This window comes from Gorilla gorilla, chromosome 1 (assembly GCF_029281585.2).
Source record: "Gorilla gorilla gorilla isolate KB3781 chromosome 1, NHGRI_mGorGor1-v2.1_pri, whole genome shotgun sequence".
Taxonomy (NCBI): Eukaryota; Metazoa; Chordata; class Mammalia; order Primates; family Hominidae; genus Gorilla; species Gorilla gorilla.
The window spans coordinates 79,960,429-79,981,966 of NC_073224.2; the positions used below are offsets into that span (position 1 = coordinate 79,960,429).

A 21,538-nucleotide genomic window follows, 5' to 3' on the forward strand; every position below is an offset into this window, starting at 1 on the left:
CACATGCTGTGGGTGTAGGAGATGGGAAAAGAGGGTAGGAGGCAGAGGGAGGGGAGAAGAAAAGAAAAACGCTGTTGCCAGGAGTTTAGCAGAAGAAAATGCCATGCACGACATGTGGCTGGCACAGTGGGCAGCAACATCTGTTCTCGATGAGGATCCCCAGTGTACACTGCCATGTGCATGTACATGTGTAAGGAAACACCCCGGCTGTGTGCTTCAGGAAGCCTGATCATGGCTCCAGTCTCCCTATTCTGAAATGCTGCCTCAGTGGCGGCCTCTTACCATGGGTTAGATCTCCAGCCAATTTATTCTTGCAAAGTATGTTGCAGGCTAGAATGAGCTGTGGAAAACAAGCCCGAGAAAAGCCACAAGAGCCTCCTGACCCATCTGAATCTTTCTCCTGCCAAATTCTCATTACTAATCTTAAATAGAAAAACAATGTATACGACTGAAAAGGCTATGGAGAACCTACTGGAACCAAAAGGCTTACTTAGGATCACTGGGCTTTGGAGACAAGGATGGGGCAAGTCCATGTTTTCAAAATAGATGCGTGTTGTTTTTGTTTTGTTTTGTTTTGTTTTTAGTTTGGTTAAGCATCCAAAGACTTATTTGCTGTTTTCTTGTCACTCTGTTCAATGAAATAGAGGCCAAATAAGGTAGAGGATTTGTACCCCCTATGGCGTGTGGGCATCCTCCCAAGAGGAGCTTCTGAAGGAAAGTTACCCCAAGTTGCTCAGCTGGTGCTGGGGGGTTACTAGGAGGCCCCAGATCTGGGCTGTTGTTAGTCTCCTTAATCAAGGTCTGATACCCAGTTTGGGGGCCTGCACTCAGGTAGATTCAAAGAGATGCAAAAACTAGTTCCAGGCTTTAAGCTGGACTGCACTGAAAGGAGATAAGCAGAGGCTCTCTTTCTCTTTATCAGATCACGCTGCAGCTTTATGTATGCAACTCCTGGAAGGCATTCTGCTTCCTTGATCAGGACTCAAAGTGGGCAGCACACAGGATGTATCATCTGCAGTATGGCTATGCCTCAGCTCAGCCTGGGCTTGCTTCAGAAGACTTCTCACACAGGGATGACAATGATGATAATCCCATATGTGTGTAGCATTTTAGTGTCTACAAATGCTCTCAGAAACATTATCTCATTTGAGAGCCAAAAGAACTGTATATGTCAAGCAAAGGAGATACTTTTTCATAAGAGTTAAATGTTAAATGACTTTGATTGAGGTCACACAACCAAAGAGAATAAAGGAAAGAAGTGGAACCAACTCTTCTTTCTCCAATGTACAAACAGCCTTCAAATAGCTGAAGAGACCCTCAGAGACCAAACTTCCTCATCACCAGAGTCCCAGTACAGAGTGATGCTAACCATAGGCTTAATTTAACAACAACAACAACAACAACAACAACAACAACAACAACAACAAAACTGTCAATAGAAAAGACTTTTAAAGGACTCATAACATTCAGGATCTCTTGCCAATTTTACTCTTCTCAAGTCAGCAAAATTTTCCTTTCTCTATCATGGTCAAGTGGCTTCTGAAGATCCCTGCCCTGCTGCTGACCCTCCCCCTGACATGTGGATGCCCTTAACTTCTTACCTCCATCATTCACTCAAAAACTATTGACCATCTGCCATGTGCCAGTCACTACGTCACTGTATTAAGACTTGAGATATAACAGTGAATACAATCTGCAAAACTTAATGCCCCGTGGAACTTATATTCCAATGGGGAAAACAGACATTAAGCATAACAAATAACTCTACAGCAAATTAGAAAGTGATACTCCTACTAAATAATAGGGCCAGTATAAGGGAATTGGGAGTGGTGGGGAGATGGGCAGAGAACAAGAGAGTGAAGATGGTTGCAATTTTCAATCACAGGTTCAGAGAGGGGACATGTGGAGGGCTAGGTAAGCCATTGCAAGGATTGTGGCTTTTATTCTGGATGAAGTGGGGAATTGCCACAGGGCTTCAGCTGAGGAGCATTATTATTTCACTTACATTTTTAACAGGACTGTCTGGCTGCTATGCTGGGATTAGGCTGTGAAGAGGCAGGGGAAGTAGTGAGACCAGTCAGGAGGCTCTTGCAATAAGCCATGTAGCAGGTGATAATGGCTCATACCAGGGGGGCAGTGGGTCAGATGGTAAAATGTGGCTGGTGTGTGGATATATTTTAAAGGTAGAGCTAATAGAATTACCTGATGAACTAAATGGGAACATGAGGAAAATGGAGAAATTAAGATGACATCAAGGATTTTGTCCTGAGCAACCGGATGGCAGATGTTGCCATTGACAGGAATGGGAAAGTCCACACAGAGAAACAAGAAACCATTGCATATAAAATACCTTGAATTCTTGAATTCCATCTGCTACTCTATAAACTTTGTCTTTAGTTATTGTTACTCCCTTCTCACTTGACTCTTGACTGAGAGGCAGCAGTATCTGTAATCCCTTATATCTTCTCTTTATCTTTAGTCTTAATGCTCTCAATCAGATTATTACTCAAAGCCAATAAACATGTTCCAGTCTCTTCATCTCAAAAGTCTTTCCATGAACTGTTTTCCACTCAAGTTACTGCCATCTCACTTCTTGTGCTGGCCAACTTTTGGCAGCATTTAACACTCTTCACCATTTCTTTTTCCCTTAGGCCTCCCTTCTTAAACGGTTTTCCTAAGACCACTCCTTCCTTTTCTTCCTTCCGCCTCTCTAGTCATTCTTCCTCTGTCCCCTTGACTGGCTTCACTTCCTCTGCTAACTTCCTGCCTCTATGTCTTTCCCCACCTACCTCCTCTCCCCATTCACACTCCTGCGTGACCTCATCCATTTACCTGCCTTCAATTAGCATCCATACGTTCCTCATTTCTCAATATAAGTCCCCGACTGAGACTCTGTTTCTGAAATCCAGATTTTTATTTCCAATTCTACTGAACAAACTCAGTCTAAAGCCAAGCCCATTATCTTCTCCTATAAGCCTGCATCTTTTCTTATCTTTCTTTCTTTTTTTTTTTTTTAACAGAGGTTAATGGCATTCAACATCTACCCAAGCACCAGGGAGTTAGATTCAGAACCTCATTTCCTCCATTGGATGGAATTCTAGAATCAATTTTATATCTTAAAAGAAAAGCTTTCAATGATTACTTCTTCCTATCTATACTATTGGTGCCTTGTCTGGGCCGTCACTATTTCTCTCTTGAAATACGGACACCGTCTCCTAACCATTCTGCTTATCACCCGTCACTCTTCCATGGACTACATTTCCAGCAATGTATCACATCTGATCTTGTCCTTTCCTGGTGGTAAAATGTGTCAGGCTTCTCAATGCCTTCAGAAAAAGTTTACATCCCAAGCACGGCAGCATTCAACACTCTTCCTAATCTGGCCCAAGACTCTCTGCAGACTCCAGGTTTCCACATGCTCCATCCTCTAGTGGTTCTCTAAACATCTTGTATTTTCAAACTCCTGTGCCCTGTGCTCATAGTATTTTCTCTGCCCATGGAGCTTTCCACTTTGTCCCCAACTAGTGGAATTATTAATCTTCAAGGCCCGAGGAGTGAGTGCTACTTTGTTATGAAATCTTCCCCAAATTTATGTCCCATGCTCACCTCTTGCCTGCTCCCCAAACACAACCACTTTCTTTTCTCTGATCCCCTAGCGCTTAGAACATACCTCTCCCCAAGGCAGACTGGGGATTCCTAGGAGATGGGGTCTGTGCTTTCTATTGACTACCTTTAGATTCCTAGGATCTAACATGATTCATTCACAATAAATATACAGTCCTTTAATAAGTGCTACTCTATCTAAAATTTATACTTTCAGGAGTTAACCACCTTGAAGAGATCTTTGCTTGACTTCAGGTGAAATAAGAATTTAGAATAGACAACAGAGAGAAAAAACAGCAAAGTAAGAGACATCTTCTCTATCAGGTGCCTCTTTTTCTTCCATATAGGCACAGACTCTGTTGAAGGAAGTAGTTCGTAGTAATAGCACACTGGTCACCAAGCATCTATTATCTCTCAGGCTTAGAGCTGGCAAAGTGTGAACACTTGAATTTGTTTTTATATCTTTCCCTTCCAGAAGTTCCACTAAAATATTAGTATAAAAAAGGAACAAAAAAGGCATGAACTCATAAAAAAAAGACAACAGGAGAGATGATGGCAGCTGAAAAATAAGTCAACAACATTAGAAAACTGGAAAATGGATGGATGAATAGTAGCTGACACAGCAGATGCAGGAAAGCAGAAACCTAAATGCCTAGAATACCTAGAACCAACAGAAAGCTCAGCAATTAGAGGCATCTGGTACCTCTAAAGGCAAAAGTGCAGGAGTGTGTATGCGTGTGTGTGTGTGTGTGTGTGCGTGATGATGTCAGAGAGCTAAAACCTCATCTATTGTATTAGGAAATCAGGAGATAAAGTCCTAAATCAAAAAATTAAGATTAGCAGTAGAAGCATTATATATACACACACACACATAAATTTTATATATATATGTGTGTATATATATACACATATATATATATATAATACTGTGAAAGGAAAATAAATCTCAGGATCCCACAATCAATAAGCCAAAGGAAAAGTCAAGCTGGGAACTATGTCAGACAAACCTGCCTTCCATTTTATTCCTAAATAAGATAGCTACAAAGATAAGAAGCTACATACCTTCCTCCCTCACAATTTGTCCACAAGAAGGTTCCTTGTGGAAAAAGGACAGAAAGAACTCAAAGGCATCCCTCTGAGACTCACTTGAGACAAACGCATATCTGAATACTTCCTCCGCCCTACTGTTTATGTAAAAATGCAGATTCACTGAACCAGACTAAATTGTGGATTCAGTGGAAGGCTGATCAAGTTCTCAAAAGAATGTAACCTTTTGCCTCTTGTCTACTTATGATCTGGAGGCCCATGCCTCAAGTTGTCCTGCCTTGCCTTACAGAACCAGTGTAGATCTTGCACATGTTGATTGACGTCTCACGTCTCCCTAACACGTATAAAAGCAAGGTGTACCTCAACTACCGTGGGCACATGTCCTCACAACCTCCTGAGGCTGTGTCATGGGTGCATCCTTAACCTTGGCAAAATGAACTTTCTAAATTGATTGAGACCTGTCTCAGATAACTTTTGGTTTACAATACATACACATGTATGCATGTTTATGTGTATATATGTAATTTTCAGAAGAAATAAGTGAAACAGGTGAAGCAAAAACAACAACAAAAATGAAGCGATGGCCTCTGCTGAGAGAGGCTGAGGTTAGGAGCAGAGGGGTAGGAACTGCTAGTCTTCCAAATAAACCTAGAGGTGTGAACTAGCTTTTCAAACTAGGTACATGTATCACTTTTATAGAATTAAAATTAATTTTTTAAAATATCACAAATAAATATAAGGGTGGAGCTGAGATTTAAACCTCTTAGTCAGGAATTGAAGTGTGCATTATTTTCATTATGCATGCTGTTTGCTGCAATTTACAAATATTTGTAATCAATTTAGGAGTGTTGCCCTTTCCTCTGTCATCACTTTACTGTTGGGTTAGTCAAAAGAACAGATACATATGTATACACACATATGTATGCATATACATATATACTTTAAAAAATAAGGTGTAATAAACAGAACTGAAGACAAAAACCACATGATTATCTCAACAGATGTAGAAAAGGCCTTCAATAAAATCCAATATCTCTTCATTTTAAAAACTCTCCATAAACTAGGTATTGAAGGAACATACCTCAAAACAATAAGAGCCATATATGACAAACCCACAGCCAACATCATACTGCATGGGCAAAATCTGGAAGCATTCCCCTTGAAAACCAGCACAAGACAAGGATGCCTTCTCTCACCACTCCCATTCAACATAGTATTGAAAGTTCTGGCCAGGGCAATCAGGCAAGAGAAAGAAATAAAGCATATTCAAACAGAAAGAGAGGAAGTCAAATTATCTTTGTTTGCAGATAACATGATCCTGTATCTAGACAACCCTGTTGTCTCAGCCAAAAAGCTTCTTAAGCTGGTAAGCAACTGCAGCAAAGTCTCAGGTTACAAAATCAATGTGCAAAAATCATTAGCATTCCTGTACACTAAAAACAGGCAAGCACAGAGCCAAATAATGAATGAACTTTCATTCACAATTACTACAAAGAAAATAAAATACCTAGGAATACAGCTAACAAAGGAAATGAAGGAACTCTTCAAGAAGAGCTATAAATCACCACTCAAGGAAATCAGAGAGGGCACAAACAAATGAAAAAACATTCCATGCTCATGGATGGGAAGAATCAATATCGTGAAAATGGTCATACTGTCCAAAGCAATTCATAGATTCAATGCTATTTCCATTAAACTACCATTGACATTCTTCACAGGATTAGAAAAAAACTATTTTAAAATTCATATGGAAGCAAAAAAGAGCCCAAATGGCCAATATAATCCTAAGCAAAAAGAACAAAGCTGGAGGCATCATGCTACCTGACTTCACGCTATACTACAAGGCTACAGTAACCAAAACAGCATGGTACTGGTACAAGAACAGACACATTGTCTAATGGAACAGAATAGAGAACTCAGAAATAAGACTGCCACCTACAACCATCTGATCTTCAACAAACCTGACAAAAACAAGCAGTGAGGAATGGATTCCCTTTTTAAAAAATAGTGCTGGGAGAACTGGGTAGCCATATGCAGAAAATTGAAACTGGACCCCTTCCTTACACCATATACAAAAATTAACAGAAGATGGATTAAAAACTTAAATGTAAGATTCAAAACTATAAAACCCTAGAAGAAAATCTAGGCAATACCATTCAACATAGGCATGGGAAAAGATTTAATGACTAAAACACCAAAAGCAATTGCAATAAAAGCCAAAATTGACAAATGGGATCTAATTAAACTAAAGAGCTTCTGCACAGCAAAAGAAACTATCATCAGAGTCAACAGACAACCTACAGAATTGCATAAAATGTTTGCAATCTATCCATCTGACAAAGGTCTAGTATCCACAGTCTACAAGGAACTTAAACAAATTTACAAGAGAAAAACAACCCTATTAAAAACTGGGCAAAGGACATGAAGAGACACTTCTCAAAAGAAGACATACATGCAGCCAAGAAACATATGAAAGAAAGATCAACATCACCGATCATTAGAGAAATGCAAATCAAAACCACAATGAGATATCATTTCATGCCAGTCAGAATGGCTATTATTAAAAAGTAAAGAAACAATAGATGCTGGTGAAGTTGAAGAGAAAAAGGAATGCTTTTACACTGTTGATGAGAGTGTAAATTAGTTTAGCCATTGTAGAAGACAGTGTGGCAATTCCTCAAAGACCTAGAGGCAGAAATACCATTTGACCCAATAATCCCATTACTGGGTATATATCCAGAAAAATATGTCATTCTATTAGAAAGATACATGAAAGTGTATGCTCACTGCAGCACTATTCACAATAGCAAAGACATGGAATCAACCAAAATGCCTATCAACGGTAGACTAGATAACGAAAATGTGGTACATATGCACCATGGAATACCATGCAGCCATAAAAAGGAATGAGATCATGTCCTTTGCAGGGACACAGATGGAGTTGGAAGCCATTATCCTCAGCAAACTAAAGCAGGAATGAAAAATCAAATATTGCATGTTCTCATTTATAAGTGGGAGCTGAATGATGAGAACACATGAACAGAATGGGGGAACAACACACACACTGGGACATGTCGGGGCAGGTTGGTTGGGGGAGGGAGATCATTAGGAAGAATAGCTTATGGATACTGTGCTTAATACTTAGGTAATGGGTTGATCTGTGCAGCAAATCACTATGGCACATGTTCACCTATGTAACAAACCTGCACTTCCTGCACATGTACCCTTAAACTTAAAATAATAGTTTAAGAAAAAAAAATAAGGTGTAAGAAAATTAGTAAAATGCATTGCTAGCACTCAGTCCTTGTAGTAAATAAGTATTTAATAAAATAATTTCACTTAAATGAACATCTATGTTAGTAGAATGAATTGGAAATGGTTCAAATTTTATAAACTTTCTGAAAGAGCTTGTCTGTTGGATTATTTAATTAAGAAATTATGACAATTACCATGAAGGTAAATTGTAAAATAAGCAATGCCTTATAGGATTCATGAATAATCTCAATAATGTATTTGTGCCATGATTAGAATGCATTTAAAACACATTTTTGAAGCACAATTAGAAGTCTTAGTTGAGCAAAGTCCCTGTGAAAAGAGGAGAATCTAGAGTTATCTATAGACATAATTTTGCATGCTGCCCATTCTTATAACTTCAGCAAAATCACTGAGAAGCAGCTGAAGGTCTGACAGGTTAAAGAAAAGATGGTAGCATTTCTGTGATGGCAATTCTGCAGGCGAGTAATATTTAAATTATCTGCAAGTCTGGGCTAAAAAGGGAAGGACAGTGAAAGAGAAAAAGAACCCTCCTAAAAAAAAAAAAAAAGAACAAAAAAGCCCAGAATAAATCAGAAAAAGGGTGGAGTGGGAGGAAAAAGGGATAACAGATGTCATAAAGAAAATTAACAGAGTGAGAAAGTGGCCCACCCAGAAGGCCAAGAGGACAAAAGAAGCAAAAATGCAGCCTGTTAGAGAGCCTACCAGGAAGTCACAGCACGGCTCCAGAGGAATTTTAGACAAGCATAAACTCTCACGAATGTTGTTAATCTAGATGAGGTTTTACAATTTGAACGGTTGGTTGTGCTTTTAATGTTTTACTTTTTTAAAAAGCTGGAGGTGGAAAGGTAGGGGGTGTAGGGGTGTGGGGGCAATGGTTTTAGCTTTCAAAATGAAAACCTAGTCCTAATTAACATTTGGAATCTGATTTTCAGAGATTCCAGCTGGAGAATCTGAAGTTGAGCCCTGAACCAAATGGGACTCTAGACAAGCTTAGAGACATGCCGGGATTTTAGGCTGGTGCAGATATTGCACAAAACTGGCAGTGAAATTCACAAACAAATCTCAAGGGGATTAGAATTTGGCAGGTAGTGAGCCTGGAAGACAGTTCCAACTTAAGCAAATTTTCAATTTTTCTCTGGATTTTAATACGTCTAACACATATTTAGATTTAGATTTGTAAGGACCTACACCATCCCTGCTAGAAGTCTAGTAGCTGTCCCTATTATTGGCTTGTAGGCCATTATTATCCCTACCCTAATTAGCATTTTTATAACCCCTTTTCACTCATAGATCCTAAAAAACTTGGCAAGAATTAAAAGAAAAATCAGCCCTGAAGATGTGCCTTCTAAGAAACAGGGAAGGAATGATTATTATATCTGATTTGTAAACAGCTGAAGTGTGGCAAAGAGAAGTTTAATTGTTGGCTATTATTTATATGACAACATATAAATAAAGAGGAAACAAAAGAAGTTAAACAACTATCACACAATGCACAAGTGATAAAGTTGAAATAGAACATTGGTTTTTTTATACAGATATCACAAATAAGATTCATTTTTCTCTTTATAATAAGAATTCATAGAGACATACTCAAGTGAGATGCTTTTTGAAAGAGCAGTAGCAATTCCATCTGGTCACACTTCTAAGTCCATTTTGGGCTGTGATTATACTTTCAAGCCTTGACATTTATTAAGAATAATCCGTGACTATCCAGTGATAAAAAATATATTACTAAAGTGTAATAATAGAAGTCTTACAGATAGAAAAGACTGAGGAAGGAAGAGTTGAACAGGTTTCATTATGAAGCTGAGGGGAACAGAAAGGAAAGAGATTTGGGATCAGAGAAGCAACCTTAGTGTTGATGTATTCTTCAAGTCCCTCAAAACTGTCATTCTTCTGCTACTATTTTCCCCACACTCTAGACCAGCGAATCCTGCACCTGCAAGTACATCAGAGTCCTCTGAAAGGCCTGGTAAAACTGATTGCTGGACCTCACCCCCAAAGTTTCTGATTCAGAAGTCCAGAGGGGGGCCTAAGACTCTGCATTTCTAGCAAGTGCCCAGGTGAGGCTGCTGCCACTGGTCCAGAACCACACTATTGCCCTAGACCAGGGGTCCCCAATCTGGTCTGCTGCCTGTTAGAACCGGGCCACACAGCAGGAGGTGAGTGGTGGAAGAGCCAGTGATATAGCCTGGATCTGCCTCCTGTAAAATTTGTGGTGGCATTAGATTCTCATAGGAGCACGAACCCTGTGGTGGACTGTGCATGTGAGGGATCTAGGTTGCACGCTCCTTATGAGAATCCAAATAATGCCTGATGATCTGATGTGAAATAGTTTCATCCTGAAACTCCCCCGCCGACACTGTCCATGGAAAAATTGTCTTCCATGAAACTAGTCGCTGGTTCCAAAAAGGTTGGGACCCCCTAAACTATTCCAGTTCTTCACAGGTCCAGGTTTCAACTGCTGTCACTTGGAAGTCCTGAGCATCTGAGCTCTATGGATGAATGCAAAACTGCCTGCCTGAATTCTGTCTTGAAGTATGTAATCTTGGGAGAAAATCCCTTTCCTGTTTTCCTAAAGGTGGGCCTGAGCCCATTTTCACTGCCCCACAGAGAATGTGGGGCGTCTGCACTGGAGTGTCTTAGCCACATATTTCATTTCACTTTTTAGAACAAAGAGCTCTAGAATTTATGAATGTGCTGACAGATTTTACCACACTACAGGGGTGCTTCACAGGGTCAAATGGGAAGAACTGTAACACACACACACACACACACACACACACACACACACACACATTGCATCTTGTCCTAAAAATAAGGAGACAAAACTCTACAAAGTGACAAACCTCTTCCTCTGAAAGGGTCCGACATGATTCAGAAGCCCGTGATTGCCACTATTCCTCGGGCAATGTCTCCGGCAAGCTAACCTTCCCCATCCGCTCCTCTGATCCTCTCATTTCCAGGCCTGTATGCAGCCTTTCACATCCCAGAATGAAGTACATCCCCTCAATTAGGACTTGTTAGTCAGGCTTCAGCTACTCTCCACTTCTTCTTGGCTAAAACTCTGGGCAAGAAAAATGGTACAAAAACCCTCAATTTTTATGCCCTTATTTTCCACCACCTGAGTTATATATTGGCCTCTGCATCCCATAGAGTTGCAGCAGGATAGCAGGCAGTGCCCATGAGTGATCAATAAGCACGTGTCCCAGACACAGCTAACAGGGCTACCATCTGGAATATAAATAATAAAAGGGAGGCAGAGAGAGGTCCAAGACAACAGAGAAGAAAGAATCCAAGGAATGGTGTAACAGATGGATTGAATTAGTGATGGAACCATTGTTGGTATCAACTACTAAATGTGTAAAAACAATACAACTTTCCACCTCCATTTCAGTAATCCAGCCACTCCAATGAAGTTAAATTTGTCCCAAGGCCCCACCTTTCTACTCCCAACTCCTTCCTACATAAATTCCTTTGGAAGTAGTAGTCAGATGATAATGACACATAAAATATCTCTATTGACTGCTTTAAGATAACACAAATATAAACACATTTAAATCCATGGAGTCCTAGATTTACAGGGAAAGAGAGTACCAAACTATAAGCAGTGTTTGAGATAGAAGCAAATGTGTAACCATATCAGAGAGGGAGAATATATATCCTTTTAAAACTCTCCAAAGACTAACATGCCTTTTCAACACCTCCCTTTATAACCTTGTATAAAGTTTAACACTTTTAGGATATTCTCACATAGATTTACTTTAAATAGTTCATTGAGTATTTTAAACCCATTATATTCTCTTCTGTTCTCACTGGGGGATGGTGACTGCAAACTTTTCTCTAAGTAAAATATTCAATCCATGAACATGTTTACTACATTAACCTTTATTCTTCTCATTTTAGACTTGGAAACCTCACTTCTTTTGATTTTTTCAAAGGTATTATTATTATTAATCTTTTTATATCACTTTTTTGGCCCTCAACATGTTCTGTATTTTCTAATGCCTGTGGAAGCTAACACTAAAGGGAAAGTAGAATGAGATCCATGGTGAGATTAATGACAAAACAATGAAATACTCAGGTTTTCTGATAATCTTGCTTATAGCTATTTGCATGTGGCTTGTTGTTTCAAGACCAGAGCCATGCTGCTGTTTACCCAGGATAAGTCACAATTTAAAAAAAAATAACTATAATTTTAAAACAATTCACCTTTTTCTGGCTTAGGATAATTACAGTTTTACCACTGTTTGTCAGATCTTCTTACTTCTATCCTTGACCTTTCTGAACTTTATTCTATTCCAAGTGATTTCTTCATTTATTTGAGAACCACTGGAAGATGATTCCTTTTCTCCCAAAATGCGAGCTGGGCACTGCCATGTAACTATTTGCCAGCATATGAATTAATCCCTGCCTAGTGTTTCTCAAAGCACAGTTGAAGACCACTTGCATTAGAAGCACCTGAGGTATTTGTTAAAAAAGCAAATTATTGTATTTCACACCCGACTTGACATAAAAGAATTGGGAGGGAGGGGCAGAACCTAAGAATCTGCATTTAAAAAATAAGTACCCCACACCCTATATAATTCTTAAGCATTTTTTTTTTTACACTGTAAGCTGAATCCATTGCCAATGTGAACTACTTAAAGACAAGGTGTGACCAGAAACAGCCCTGGGCATTGCACTGGCTGGGTCTTCCCAATCAACAGAGCATGTAGTAACGATCCGAGATGGGGTCAACTCCTTTGGCTGCCTTCTGAAAGCAGGAGTACATCATTTGGGTCAGAATAACATATCTACTAAATTTAAGAAGTGGCTTCTACTTTATCTTATAGGACTCATTGATTCTTTCACAGAACACGGCATCAGTATAGGAGAGCATGTTCCTTATAAATTTAGGGTCTGTACTTAGAGAAATTTGTTCTAAAACTTTTTCTAGTAGAAAATATCAAACTTGGCCTTGCATGGTGGCTCATGCCTGTAATCCCAGCACTTTGGGAGGCCGAGATGGGTGGTTCACCTGAGGCCAGGAGTTTGAGACCAGCCTGGCCAAGATGATGAAACCTTGTCTCTACTAAAAATACAAAAATCAGCCAGGTGTGGTGGCACATGCCTGTAGTCCCAGCTGCTCGGTAGGCTGAGGCAGGAGAATCGCTTGAACCCGGGAGGCAGATGTTGGAGTGAGCCAAGACCGCACCACTGCACTCCAGCCTGGGCGACAGACTGAGGCTCTTTCTCAAAAAAAAGAAAGAAAGAAAGAAAGAAAATATCAAACTTGGCAAGCAGGTAGCTCTTATTGTTCAACTCCTTTTTTTCTAAAACGGCAAATACTGCTTGGCTTTTCTGACAGCTCCTCATTCTTTCAAGAAAATCAAAATACTTAGGTAGGTGATATAAAAGGTCTTACTGGTCTCATTAAACAGTCCTTTACCAACTCTCTCTCCAGCCCAGCTCAGCTTCTCACCCTCTCAACATATACACACACGTGTATTGCCTGTCACTGTTCTATGAGAATTAATAGTGGGGAGAAGTATCCTTGTGCTTTGAGTAACAGAAGTGATTCAGCATTACTGATAAATGCAATTTGACTAACCTTTATCACATACTCAATTATGTTTATCAAATATTCACACAGTAGGTACTTGTGCATCCTTTATCATGTCCTGACTCTCATATCCATCCTATCTTAGACTGAGTTTTCTCTTGCGGGCGGGCTAGTCCCATGGTAGAGGCAGTAAATCCAAAACAAGAATTGGTCTTGAAATGAAAGTCAAGGAAGGAAGTACTAACAGATTTCCAAAACCTAATCCATCCAATGAATAAGAAGTTGAGACTAACCAAGAAGAAGGCTGTAAATCTGAAAAGAGGCCCTATAAGAGAAGGACCTGTGGGTGTAATGAAAACCAAAATCTACTTGGAAGGCAAAACATTCCCAGAAACAAGAGCAGGTTTGCCGTTATTCCTGAAAAATTAGCACAACCATGCTTTACTGAGGTGTGACCTCTCTGAAGGCCCCAAACCACATCTCCACAGTTTTCTGAACCTGAATCTTCACAACAATTTTAAGAGATGAATTTTATCTGTCTAATTTAAAAGATAAGGAAACTTAAATTCAGAAAAGTTAACTGACTTGCCCAAGGAAATAGCTAATCAGAGATGGAGCTATGTGTTAAGCCTTTGTTTCTGCCACCATGCCACTTTCACTGAGGTTACAAGGCCTTTTGATTCCACTCATGACAGGGTTTTTATTTTCTACTTCTCCATCTGTCTTGTCCCTACTTTACTTCCACTATGCAACTGCACAGAAAACTGATTCAGTCTTTTCCATTTAAGACTCTCAAAGTCAAAGTTCTGTCTGCAACTTTCCATCTCTGTCTTTAGGGGAATAGAAGCAGGTGTCACTGAATAATTAGGTGTCTCACAAAGAGGATACAAAAGTGAACAAAACACACCTCCTGCCACTCAGGAGTTGGTAGACTACTGGAAGAATAGACCTACTAGATAACCTTGAAATATGTGATAGATGAGACAATAGGCATCTACAAAGGTATGCATTGAATTTAGAGAGGAAATGGCAGCTCAGGCTCAGACAGAGTTATTGGAAATTTCCTCCCAAACTTTAAAAGGCCTTATAAGTTGCATTGGTAGCCCCAAGGACATCAATTAACCATGGATACTTGCAGTGTATAATAAAAAGTCATAAAGATATAAACTAGATGTAATTGAATTGCTTCCTTTTTTTTTTTTTTTTTTTGAGAGAGACAGGGTTTTGCTCTGGCACCCAGGCTGCAGTACAGTGGCATGATCATAGTTCACCGTAACCTAAACTCCTGGACTCAAGTGATCCTCCCACCTCAGCCTCCTGAGTATCTGGGGACCACAGGTGAATACCACCATAGTCAGCTGGCTAACTTTTCATTTTTTTGTAAAGATGAAGGTCTTGCTATGTTGTTCAGGCTGGGCTCAAACTCCAGACCTCAGGTGATCCTCCTGCTTTAGCCTCTCAAAGTGCTGGGATTACAGGATTGAGCCACTGTGCCTGGCCTTGATTCTTAATATCTTGTTTCAATATGACCCTGTCCTCACAAAGTTACATGTGTCATTCCTTAGGCAGTATCACTGCTAGTACGTTATATTATTTGACAATTCATAAAACACGTTAAAATCAGTTATTGCACCTGATTCTCACAGAAGTTCTAAGAGAAAGCCTGACAGGTACTGTGCACAGCTAACGAAGGGTAGAGTCAGAATTTGAACCTAATTCTCTGACATCACTCGGCCTCTGTCCTTCTCTGCAACTCTCTCTTTTTAAAAAGAAAGGGCACAACTCTACCAACAAAGAGTTGAAGAGATCAAAACTGTAATTCAAAATGGAGACTGCTGGAAAGAATAGGATGAACTTGCAAGAAATACATGCTCACAGAGAAAGCAGAGCCAAGAATTAGGTGGATTTTAATCATCCCATAAGTATGAAGAAAACTAATCAGTTCTATGTAAAAGGAGACTATAATTATAAGATAAGTCTTTATCCCTCGGTACATTCCCTAGAGAACAAAATCTTCTTGGTTTAAGTAGAATCTAGGATTGTGGACTTTGGTAGAATTAATAAATATGGCTTTATGAAAGAGAAAAAAAGAAAAAAGGAAAGATAAAAGGAAGGAAGGAAGGAAGGAAGGAAGGGAAGGAAGAAGATAATCTATTATCTGATAATATCACAGTGTTCATGGATGGAGTGAACACTCACTTCAATTATTACCCCAGGAGATGAGGAAAACCATTTTTCCTCTTTCTTTTCCTCTCTTCCTTTCTTTCTCTATGCTGGGAAGAAAGTACACTTTATTGGACAAGCATTTAACAGGTCTTTTATACAGTTATCATAAAATATTTGCATACTTATCTATAATTTTAAAAGCCATGTGCAAATTAAATTACTCTTTCAATCAATAAATGTTTTCTGAGCCCCAGTTATTTCAAACATTCAAACATCGTGTTGAGTAGCTAAGATACAATAATGAAAAAGACAATATCTTCAGCTTGTAAGTAGTTACAGCATCATAAAGCAGACAAACAGGAAACTAATACCTTCCCTAAGGTGATAAGTGGTAAAATAGAGACCAGAGTATGATTATATAACCCATCTGTGGTTGAGGGTGGGTGGTGGGTGGAGTGCCAGTCATTAAATACTCCAAGTAGAAAAAATGTGTGGAAAGATCAAGAGGAGTTAGTCTACAGCAGTGTCTCAAGGGCAGTATTATCGGCATTTGGGGCAGGATAATTCTTTGTTGTGGGCTATACTGTGCACTGTATGATATTCAGCAGCATCCCTATCCTCCACTCACTATATTTCAGCATCTCCTCCCATTCGCCCAGTCGTGACAACTAAAAACGTCTTCAGACATTTCCCCTAATGTGAGAAGTGGTGGGTGCAAAATTGTCCCTAGCTGAGAATCACTGGCTTAGAGAAATAAGTCACAGGATGAGTCCCGGGAATGGGTTTCAACGTGCATGAAGATACAGGGAGTGAAGTAACATGTGGCAACAACAATACTTCTGTGATGGATAATGAAATAGATAAGATTTATAATGCACAATTATGTACAAGACATTAGACTGAGCTCACTGCCTATAATAATTCATTTATCTCATTTATCTTCACTATAACCTTATGAAATAAGCATTACTATTAAAACCCTGTTATAAAAACTCTATTAAAACTATGTTGAGGGTAATGGGGCACAAGAATCTAATGCAACTTGCCCAGTGTCACCCCACAGGTGGGACAAATATTCAATCCTAGATCAAGCAAACAGACAGTGCAAAGCCCAAGCACTTTTTAGAAAACTGTGTTGGAAAAGGCTTTTTATGTCTGGAGTAGAGTGTGCACAAAGAGATTTGAAGAGACAGAAGGCTGAAAGACAAAGGCTCATTTACTACCTGCAAAGGAGTCTGGCTTAAATGTGAAAACAATGGGGGAGTTCCTGAGATATTTTTAGCAGAAGAGACACCATAGAAAGAACCCTGTAATAGCAATAGAGAGAATGAAGGAAATTGATGGGCACAGGTCTGGAGGAAGGGAGAGCAATTAGGAAATCACTGCAAAAGTCCAGATGAGAAATGTTGAGGTCCCAACCAGTGTGGGCAACTGTAGGAATGAGTAGAGCTACTCATATAATGATCTGGTGACCGACTGACCTGATGACTGATTGGACACAATCGATGTCTCCAAGTCATTTGTGAATTATGGATCTCAGTTGGTCTTTATGGGTATGACCTGTTTCCCTTTTCTTTTCCTTTCCTTTCCTTTCTCACATCCTCAGTTTACAACTAATTACATTGGGGCTACACCAGCAGCAATGCCCCTGCATTCTGCTTTACTCATTCAGTAAACATTCACGAAGTGGCTAATAGCTTAAATAAATGACACCAGTAAGAATCTCTTACGGGCCAGGCATGACACTCACTGCTTTATGTATGCTATCACATGCATCCCTCATAACAACTCCTTAAAATAGCTTTGTTGCCCCAGTTCCCAATACAGAGGCTCACACTACTCAGCTGACCCAGGATTGGAATCTAGAGTCGTTTGACTTCAAGAGTTTTCCATTAACTAAGTTGCCATTCCTTGCCCATATGCAGTTTACGAAAGAAACAGAAGATACAAGGAGTATTCAGGTCCCAAAGGCCAAATGCAAGCAACAACTAGAAAAATAGAATTGAACGTACCAACAATTTTTGGATTGCAGATATGTAGCATACGTGTGTTCTTGCTGGGACAATGGGAACACAAGCAGCAACAACTGGCTTATGACCTAACATAAGAAGATGGAATTATTTAGATAAGAGTTTTTAAAGAAAGTCTTAGTGGCACCTCAGAAAACATAAGCAGCACAGAATAGTGGATAATTGAAAGCAAATCCTTATGCCAAGAGAATATGATGCAAACAAAAGTGCTGAAGTAACATGAAGGGCAATATGGGCTGAGGATACTGAGCTGGTGGATTTACTGCCTTGGGCTTATTGGGAGAAATAATGAATGAGGCACTCCACCCTTATAAGGCTAAATATTAAAAGGAGGCCTCTTAGAATGATATTCAGTACTGGGAAGCAAAAAGCAGAAAACCCTTTTAGATACTGGGTAACAAAATACCTGATTTGAGCTCAGATTTCTGTGCTGCACTTTTAAAAACTTCCTCTCTCCTACCTGGCCCGCTTGGCTTTATCTTGCCTCCAGTCTGTTTTCCCTCCATCTGTCCCTGACACTCTTCCGTTCTCCCTAATATATTTCGCTGACTTTTTCCAGTAAAGAATTAAGTGTCTGCCAATTTGCCCCTAGAGCATGCCAGTTTCAGCCTCTCTTGTCCTTTCTTTTTCATTTTCACCCGCCTCTTTGCATTTTTTATTACTTATTTCTTCAGCGTTGTTTCTCCTTCTCCTCTCCTGTCCAGTTCCCCTTCCTTTCCTACAGGGATTGATTCACCTGTATTGTTGCATCTTCCTTCCATCCTCAAAGTGGCTAAATAACGTTGGCTACAATTATTGCTGCACAACAAACTCTCGGTTGGGGCGGTGGTTCTCAAGTATTAGCAAGCCTCAGAATCATTTGGAAGCTTGTTAAAACAGTCTGCTGGGCCCCACTCCCAGTTTCTGATCGAGTAGGTGTTCGGGGGCCTGAGAATGTGCATTTCCAGTAGGTTCCCAGGTGATGCTGAGAACCACTGGAGCAGGGGAACCAACAGCTGTTGCCTGGTAGCAGTCAGGCAGAGGAGACATCAGCCCAGCAGTCAGGCAGAGGAGACATGGAGCTTTTGTTCCTTGTCACATCAACAAAGGGACTGACGACAGCCTAGGAAGCTCTGGATAAGTGACCCCGCTGATGTGCTGGGGTGCAGGGAGGAGGGGAGAACAAATGGGAAAAGGTCTGTATTATAACCCTCTGGGAAACACGGAAGCCAGCTCCAAGCCCTGTCATCCACCCTCCCACTTGAGATCATGCATAGAAGCAGCAGAAGGGAATTCTCAGGATCACTTTGATCTGTTCCCAGCTCCCCAGTCTTCTGTCTGTTTATCTCCCTCCTTCCCTGGCCTCCTCTCTTCCCTCCTTCTTACCCCCCGCCCAGTGGATGATTCACTCCTCCTCTCTCCCGCGTCCCCACCCCACTGCCATCTGTTTTTCTAATGATGGCAGAAGATGAGCTGTTTTGTTGGCCCACACCATAACAAAGCACACTCCATGCTAGCATTTTTCCTGATGCGCTCGCAGAGTGCTGTTTTATTGGTATGATTTCCCCACCCAGTTTTCCCTTTTCTCTCAAACCCCACCCTTTCCCCCTCTCCAGTCTCATGTGGATCCTGGATTCCCAGAATTAGATCAAGAAACACAGAGATACAGAAGAATGGACTTGACATGCATGTGGGTTGGGTGTGCATCAGGGAAGAAGCTGGAAATCAGGGCAGTTAAAGGGGTCTCTCTGCAGCACCTACAGGAGCCATAATTACCCAAGATTGCTGCTAAGTGGCTTATTTCCTTCCAGTGTGAGATATGGATGACAAAACCTGTTGTGACTGAGACGAGAATGCTTGTACTTGTCACTGGCTATTCTTAGGTTGGGAGGGCTTAAATGGTGTGTGTGTGTGTGTGTGCGTGTGTGTGTGTGTGTGTTTGTGTGTGTGTAAGCATCTCCTTCCCCTATGACAGAATTTCTAGGTCATCGTTTCTTAGAAATATTCTGCCCTATTTAAAAGTTGACTTTTAAAATTAACTTCAATTTAAAAGTTGACTTTTAAAATTAACTTCAGTTAATCTAACTAAAGAAATCACAGCAGCCTACATCCCCCCACTGATTGGGGAATCTACTATGTGAAGAAGTAGACAAGATTTCTTGAGGTGGTAAAGGTCTAGTTTGGTTAATCAACAGTGGACAACAGGTCTACCTAAGAGATTGCAAGCATAGATGCCTGCATGACCCAGGCAGTTATTTTAAACAAGGGGCGCCCACCAGGTAAGTAGCCATAGGGAAAGGTAAAAGCTGTGCTAACTGGAGAGAGTTGCCCACCTGGGGTGCAGCTGCTACTCAGATCCAGCTAATTGTCATCACGGTTGCCAGCTAGTCTTGTTTTTCAAGAGAAAAATCTTTGTGCAGAGTTTTAAATATTTATTTTTATTTGGGATGTGTGCATATGTGTGTAATGTTATATATGCACATATGAATTTTATGTAAAAATCCTAATTTTTAAACATTGGCAACCAAAAAGAAAATTGGTTTTAGACATTGTGCTGGCCAAACAAACCTGTCAGTGGGCCATCAGTCTCCAAAACCCTGAGTGAATTAAGCTCAAACAAGGCCCAGTTACAGAATTCCAAAACCATAAATAATTCTGACTTGCTTTTTAAGTTAGCTTTTATTAAGTCATTTAAAGTGGATCTCCAAAGATTTTGCTAAAACAAAACAAAAATCAGAACTCCTAATTTCTGTAAATTTAAGATTGTGGAACCAACTTAATTTAAGAAGTTAAACAAAGGGCAGAGGAATAGGAGAGGGACCAGGTCCTAAATTAGAAGGATTCAAGCTCCATAAGTTAAATCCACCTGAGTTCTCTAGTCTGAGTTGGGGAAGGGGAGGCTATCTTACCTCACATGACTGGATGCAGTGGACTAAGACGGGGTCTGGGTGCCATTGACGCCGGCCAGTGCACACAATGCTCTAAGGGGAAAGACGGGAAAAACAGAAAACAAAATTAAAGACATTTGTTCTGTGTGAGAAGGGGCAAATCCTGAGCTCACCACAGGAGTCCAACTCCATTTCTCAAGCAGCTAGTTTCTAATTGTGTCCCATAAAGTGGACTGGGGCTATCTAGCCTTTCCCGTGCACACTGCCCACCCTGACAGATGTGGTTCAGGCAGAAAGTCTCAGTGGAGGAGATTTCTCGAAACTTTTCATCCTCTTTCCCAAGATACCTAAATTTTCAGAGTGGTGTAGTGTGGTTTAAAAAAGCATCCTCAATATTATAATGAGTTTTATCTGGTTTCAGGCACAATATTAGTTCCACTTATTTTGAAATTTTAAATAATGTTACAAGAAATTGTAAGATGGTTGTGTTGATCACACACAATGTGCTTTTAAAGATTGACAAATACAGTTTTACAGAGTCTTCAACTAAATGTGGACCTCAGAAATGCTAGATTATAAGACGTGAGTGCCCACACCAGGACTGGAGATGAAATTGCACTCTGTAATTCTTGGCATCATCATGCAGCCTGCCCTGTAGGAAACCGGACAGTACACATACGCAGGACACACAGGGCCAGTGTGAAATCACTGCTACTCAAAATGACACCAACATCAAGCTGGTGGGAGCGCAGTTACGTTCATCTTGAGATGCTGGTGACTGCCTCTTTCCTGATGGCCATTTCCAGATGCATATTTAAACAAATAGTCATCTACTTTTTGTTAAATAATAATAACTCATTTTCACAAAACTTTTTTCTTTTTCTTTTTATAGTTTAAAATTCTCAAAGAATATGCTTTTCTAAGGATAAAAGAAAGTCCCATGGCAGGTTTCAAAGAGAAAAGAAGGTTCTCTCCATAGCCTGCTACCAACCCACCCTTCTGCA

At 40.1% G+C, this 21,538-nt stretch overlaps 1 protein-coding gene across 1 annotated transcript in view; it reads right to left on the minus strand.

Annotated features, from left to right (window-relative positions):
* Positions 1 to 21,538, minus strand: part of PAPPA2 (pappalysin 2) — a 298,990-nt gene that overhangs the window by 24,879 nt on the left and 252,573 nt on the right. Inside the window, exon 20 of the mRNA XM_004027950.5 lies at positions 20,556 to 20,627. Within this exon, the coding sequence (XP_004027999.1) occupies positions 20,556 to 20,627 (72 nt within the window). The remainder of the gene's footprint in view (positions 1 to 20,555; positions 20,628 to 21,538) is intronic.